Source organism: Lipotes vexillifer, unplaced genomic scaffold (assembly GCF_000442215.2).
Source record: "Lipotes vexillifer unplaced genomic scaffold, Lipotes_vexillifer_v1.1 scaffold422, whole genome shotgun sequence".
NCBI classification, from domain to species: domain Eukaryota; kingdom Metazoa; phylum Chordata; class Mammalia; order Artiodactyla; family Lipotidae; genus Lipotes; species Lipotes vexillifer.
Window position 1 is genome coordinate 668134 of NW_006779087.1, and position 6095 is coordinate 674228.

General features: G+C 57.8%; 1 protein-coding gene across 2 annotated transcripts; it reads left to right on the forward strand.

Annotated features, from left to right (window-relative positions):
* The first annotated feature begins 233 nt into the window (after positions 1-233).
* PRPH (peripherin) lies at positions 234-3775 on the forward strand. Of its 2 annotated transcripts, none has more exons than XM_007452261.1 (9): positions 234-816; positions 1165-1225; positions 1393-1488; positions 1860-2027; positions 2129-2254; positions 2347-2567; positions 2673-2722; positions 2971-3050; positions 3305-3775. In XM_007452261.1, the coding sequence occupies exons 1-9, from the start codon at positions 275-277 to the stop codon at positions 3371-3373; spliced, it is 1413 nt and encodes a 470-aa protein (XP_007452323.1). In that variant the 5' UTR covers positions 234-274; the 3' UTR covers positions 3374-3775. The 2 variants fall into 2 exon arrangements, with proteins under 2 accessions (XP_007452323.1, XP_007452324.1); XM_007452262.1 differs by having other exon boundaries at positions 246-816; positions 3308-3550.
* Positions 3776-6095: the final 2320 nt, after the last annotated feature.

Here is a 6095-nt window from a genome sequence, read left to right on the forward strand (position 1 = left end):
CCCCCCCACCATCCCTGTCTCCTTCCCCACCAGCAACTGGGGGAATCAAGTAGGCAGGGCGCCGGCAACCAGGGAGGGAGGGTGCGGCGCTCCTGCAGCTCCGCAGGGGTGGGGCGTCCCCCTCCCCACATAGCCCCACCGTCAGGCCAGTGGGAGGAGCAGTCCATGACCCCCCTGAGCCCGCAGGGCTATAAAGCCGCCTCGCAGCGGTTTGCGGCTCCTTCCCAGCGCCCGGACAAGCTCTGTCAGCGGTGACTCCCCATCCTCGGCCGCCATGAGCCACCCGTCGGGCCTCCGGTCCGGCGTCAGTTCCACCTACTACCGCCGCACCTTCGGGCCACCGCCCTCGCTGTCCCCGGGGGCCTTCTCCTACTCTTCCAGCTCCCGCTTCTCGAGCAGCCGCCTGCTGGGCTCGGCGTCCCCCGGCTCCTCCGTGCGCCTGGGCAGCTTCCGCAGTCCCCGGGCGGCCGCGGGCGCCCTCCTGCGCCTGCCCTCGGAGCGCCTCGACTTCTCCATGGCCGAGGCCCTCAACCAGGAGTTCCTGGCCACGCGCAGCAACGAGAAGCAGGAGCTGCAGGAGCTCAACGACCGCTTCGCCAACTTCATCGAGAAGGTGCGCTTCCTGGAGCAGCAGAACGCGGCCTTGCGCGGGGAGCTGAGCCAGGCCCGGGGCCAGGAGCCGGCGCGCGCCGACCAGCTGTGCCAGCAGGAGCTGCGCGAGCTGCGGAGGGAGCTAGAGCTGCTGGGCCGCGAGCGAGACCGGGTGCAGGTGGAGCGCGACGGGCTGGCGGAGGACCTGGCGGCGCTCAAGCAGAGGTCAGGGGACAGGGCCGGGGCTGGGCGGCGGCCGTCGAGGCGGCCGCCAGAGGGAGTGGCCCGCCTTATCCACCTGGGCGTGTGCAGGCAGCATCCTCGCCGGCGGGCAACACCCCCAACCCCCGTCTACCACTTTGCTGAGTCTCTGGGGAGGGGAGGAAGGGGGAGTTACTATGTCTCCCCTGTGTATAAAGGGGCCACATCTCAGCTCCCAGCAGGTTAAAGGGAAATATGGGGCCCTCCTCAGAGTCCTGGGCAGTAGCAGCCTCTGACCCAGATCCTGGGGGTCGCGGTCGTACGGCTGGGCGGTGACCCCGGAGCTCAGCTTCTGCACACCCCTCCCACCAGGCTGGAGGAGGAGACTCGCAAGCGCGAGGATGCGGAGCACAGCCTCGTGCTTTTCCGTAAGGTGAGCTCGGTCTCCCCATTCCTACCCCCGGCCTGCGTACCCAGGGTGGCATCTGTGGGCAAAGGGAGGCGACCAGAAGCCTCCAGAGGCAGACAGGGAGGGCCAGGCTCTTCGTCGACCTAAGCAGCCCCTCCCTGCTCTCGAACCCCTACTGCCACCCCGTGAAGGACGTGGATGACGCCACCCTGTCCCGCCTGGAGCTAGAGCGCAAGATTGAGTCTCTGATGGATGAGATTGAGTTCCTCAAGAAGCTGCACGAGGAGGTGGGTGGACCCGGGTGTCAGGAGGCTGGGGGTGGTCTCGTTGGAGCTGGAGTACAAGCTCTGGAAGAGACTGGCGAGTGGACCTGAGGAAGAGAAGTGAGATTCGTAGGGTAGACGCAGGCTCTCAACCCCCTCTACAGGTGGTTTGACTCACACCCCTGCGCCGCCTGGTGGCGAGCAGCGGAGCTGCACCCCCGTAACCTGGCCGGAGGCTTAGTACGGGCGTGGCGCGGGCCGTGCAGTACCAAGCGCGCTGTACTCCCTAGCGCCCCCTTCTGTTCATTCAAGTGTTTCTTCTCTTTTCTGTGCGCCAACCGCGCGGCCCGCGTGGGATCTGCGCGATGAACTCGGCCTCTCGCCCTGGGCGGCAGGAGCTGAGAGACCTGCAGATGAGCGTGGAGAGCCAGCAGGTGCAGCAGGTCGAGGTGGAGGCGACAGTGAAGCCCGAGCTGACGGCGGCGCTGAGGGACATCCGTGCCCAGTACGAGAGCATCGCAGCGAAGAACCTGCAGGAAGCAGAAGAGTGGTACAAGTCCAAGGTGCCAGGGCACGGGAGGGTTTGGGAGGACCTGGAAGGGTGGAGAGCTGGGGGGAGGGCGCATCTGGTCCACTCACGTCCGGGTGGCCCCCCTGGCCGCAGTACGCGGACCTGTCCGACGCCGCCAACCGGAACCACGAGGCCCTGCGCCAGGCCAAGCAGGAGATGAACGAGTCGCGACGCCAGATCCAGAGCCTGACGTGCGAGGTGGACGGGCTTCGCGGCACGGTGAGTACCAGGCTGCGCGCCCCCGCCCAGGGGGTGGAGGATGAAGGCTGCTCCCCCCATTGACGCCCCCTCTTCCCCCCCACAACCCCCAGAACGAGGCGCTGCTCAGACAGCTGCGGGAGCTGGAGGAGCAGTTTGCCCTGGAAGCCGGCGGGTACCAGGCGGGCACTGCACGGCTCGAGGAGGAGCTGCGGCAGCTAAAGGAGGAGATGGCGCGACACCTGCGAGAGTACCAGGAGCTCCTCAACGTCAAGATGGCCCTGGACATCGAGATCGCCACCTACCGGAAGCTACTTGAGGGCGAGGAGAGCCGGTGAGGGGCGGCGGGTCGGATAGGGTGTGGTCAGGACTTGGCGGGGAGGAGTCGGGGGGAGGCCAGCGGCTCAGCGGACTAGCCGACCGAGTGTTTCGCCCCCAGGATCTCCGTGCCAGTCCATTCCTTTGCATCCTTAAGTATAAAGACGACTGGTGAGTCTTTCACGTCTGACTTCCAACTGTCTGTCCCCTTGGCCATTTCTGCCCTGACTGGACTCTTACTCTGGCTCTGCTCAGGGATTGGTTCTCTCCGTGAACTTCTGAGTCCTGGTCTACACTCGCCTTCACTCCTCAGGCTCTGCCCCTCCCCACCCCTCCCTCACCTCCCAGACGGAGTGAGGGCTTAAAACAAGAGAAATCCCAAGCCTCTTCCCTTCCACCTCTCATCTTGCTTTTTCCAGTGCCTGAGGTGGAGCCTTCCCAGGAGAGCCACAGCCGGAAGATGGTTCTGATCAAGACCATTGAGACCCGGGATGGGGAGGTAAGATGGGTCACTTGAGCGTAGGACCCCATCATTTCTCATAGTATTTCAGAGCCCCAGCCTGGTTGCAGGTAATCTTAGGGTGTTTGTGGGTTAGTGATTCTTGGGGTGGGAGTGAGACAGGGAGATGGAGGTGGATGGTCAGACTGGAGCCTCAACTGGTTATGCCAGGGAGGGGGGACACCATGCCACAAAGGAGCTGGAAGGAGGGTGGTGCTGAATGGTTTGTGCCCCTCACCTGCCTCGGCCCCCAGCAGGTGGTGACAGAGTCTCACAAGGAGCAGCGCAGTGAGCTGGACAAGTCTTCTACTCACAGCTACTGAACTTGTTGGTCCAGAGCTCCCTGACCCTGCCCTAGGCCTCTAAGCCCCAATCCTAACACCAGTCCCGAATTAGTCTCCTCCCCCTCTGCATGTGTCCACCAGATGGCTCCAGTCACCCCTTCCCTGGCCGTGGCCAAACCCTACCGAGCACCACAGCTGGGCCTCTCCATGCCCACAGAGACACAATCCACATGTTTCTCATTTCTTATCTTGGTAAGAGTCTATGTGTTCCCCCATTTCTTGTCCTGGTAAGAATCTATATGTTCCCCCATTTCTTGTCCTGGTAAGAGGCCGACCATCCCCAGGATGAGTCTACTCCTGCCACGACCCCAAGATTAGTGGGTGGGTCAGGGTCTGAGTTTCACCTTTATATCAAATAAAACTGCTATCAAGGGAACCCTCTCCAGTGGTGATCATTTTGTAATGTATAAAAATATGGAATGACTATGTTATACACCTGAAACTAATATAATATTGTAAGTGAATTATACTTCGATTTTTAAAACATCATAGAATAGTAAATGGGGGCGGGGCAGGGGGGACCCTCCCTAGTGCACTTGTGTCTGTGTCACGGGAGCGTCAATGCAAAGGAGGCTCAGCGGTATTTTCCCCCTGCCTCAGGTCATTTCTCTTCTGACTCCCACTATCTCGGCATCTATGACTCCTGTCTACCCTTCTGGTTTTCCTCCTATCTCTCTGTCCATTCCTTCTCAACTTCTGTGCCCCATCTGCAGCCCCAGATGTCCGAAGCAGAGCCCCTCACCTCGCTTTCCACCTTCTGCAGTCACGTTCTTCTTTCTGGATTCCCCGCCCTAAGATGAAGGCACCACTAGGACTTCCGTGGCCCCAATTAGAACTCACCTCATCTTATACTCCTTTCTTTTCTTCACCTACACCCAATTCTGTTAATTCCACTTTATAACTCTTTCAAGGCTGTCTGGTTCTCCCCGTCCCCACTGCCACCACCCTAGTCCAGGCCACCATCATCTCTTTTTTAAAAAAAATTTTTATTTATTTTTGGCTGCGTTGGGTCTTCGTTGCTGCTTGCAGGCTTTCTCTAGTTGTGGCGAGCGGGGGCTACTCTTCGTTGTAGTGCGCGGGCTTCTCATTGTGGTGGCTTCTCTTGTTGTGGCACATGGGCTCAGTAGTTGTGGCTTGTGGGCTCTAGACTGCAGGCTCAGTAGTTGTGGTGCACAGGCTTAGTTGCTCTGCAGCATGTGGAGCATCGCAGCGAAGAACCTGCAGGGCTCGAACCCGTGTCCCCTGCATTGGCAGGCGGATTGTTAACCACTGTGCCACCAGGGAAGTCCCGCCACCGTCATCTCTCGCCTGGGTTACATTGTCTGCCTCAGTGGTCTTTTCCCCTGGCCTGGCCCTGCCACCCACCTAAACCTATTCATCACACTTAGCCAGCAGATCAGATTCTGCTACCACCACCCCTCCCCTTGCTTGAAAATGTCTATTTCCATGCTGTCCTCCAACTCCATTCCATCCTACCCTTGCCTTGAAGTCAAAATTTACTTCTGAATTTAAGAATGATCTTTTTCACTCAATTATAGTGCTAGGTGCAGGGAGTAAGCCAGAGTCCCTGCTCTCAAGGAGCTCACAGGGGGACACAGATAAATAAGCATGCAATTCCAACCTCGTGACGAGTGATGTGATTGGATAAGGAGATGGTGTTGTGGGAACACGAGGAAGAGCACCTAACCCAGCCTTAGGGTAGAGATGGCTTCCCAAAGGAGGTGCCATCACAGTGAGCGCTGGAGAATGAACAGCAGTTATTCAGGTGAAGCAGGGAGAGGAAGAGGACTTTTGGTTTAATGGGTGAAGTATTCAGATCTGCATCTTAGAAAGGTCACTCTGGTTGTGGTGTTCAGAGTTGGAAGGAGATGGAGGACCAGTTCAGAGACTGTGCAGTGAAACATGCAAGAGATGGTGGTGGGCAAACAAGTGGATGGATTTGAGAACTCTTCGGGGGGTAGAATCTGCAGCTCCTAAGTGGGGATTGTCAGTGTGAGGGAAGGGGAAATAGCAAAGATTACCCAAGGTTTTGAACTGAACAACCAGGCAGGTGGTGGGACTTTTCACAGAAACAGGGAAGATTGGTAATAGGGGGACAAGGGGGCCCAAGACAACAACATCAGTTTTAGACTTATTGAGTGTGAGATGCTATGGAACAGCCAAGGGGAAGGGCTGGCAGGCATTTGTGTCCACAGGTCTGGAGTTCAGGTGTGATGGAATATTTTGAGATGCTGAATCTATCAGGACGCTTTCTGCTACAAGTAATGTACAACCTCACTTTTTTTTAAAAAAAAAGAAAGTAAACTACTTTCATGTAACAAGGAGCCAGAGGTAGGTGGGCTCTGAAGTTGGTTGATTCAGCAGCTCAATAATATCACGGACCCAGGCTCTGTCCATGGTTCTGTTCAGCCTTCCTCCTTGGAGGGAAGTTCCATCCTCGGGATGGTTCTCCTCATTGTCTGATGGTGGGTGCCAGTAGCTACTGCGTGATGCTTCTGTCTTCATATTCAGTGGAAGAAAGAGAAGCCCCTCCTACCAAGGATGAGATATAAGTCCTTTCCTTCAGACCGTCTGGCAAGGATCATTGGTGTGTCCGCTCCTGGAGCAGTAACAGTCATCAGGGGAAAGCCACTCACTGACTTGGGCTAATTGTCTGGTATGGAATGGACATTGGGGATCAACCACAATGTCCACTGCAAAT

What these genes read in the sequence shown, in the direction of transcription:
- PRPH (XM_007452261.1), top strand. Translation starts at nt 275, where the DNA reads ATGAGCCACCCGTCGGGCCTCCGGTCCGGCGTCAGTTCCACCTACTAC. An exon ending in TGGACGGGCTTCGCGGCACG is followed by an intron (nt 2,255 to 2,346) that starts GTGAGTACCAGG and finishes CACAACCCCCAG; the next exon opens with AACGAGGCGCTGCTCAGACA. An exon ending in CTTAAGTATAAAGACGACTG is followed by an intron (nt 2,723 to 2,970) that starts GTGAGTCTTTCA and finishes TGCTTTTTCCAG; the next exon opens with TGCCTGAGGTGGAGCCTTCC.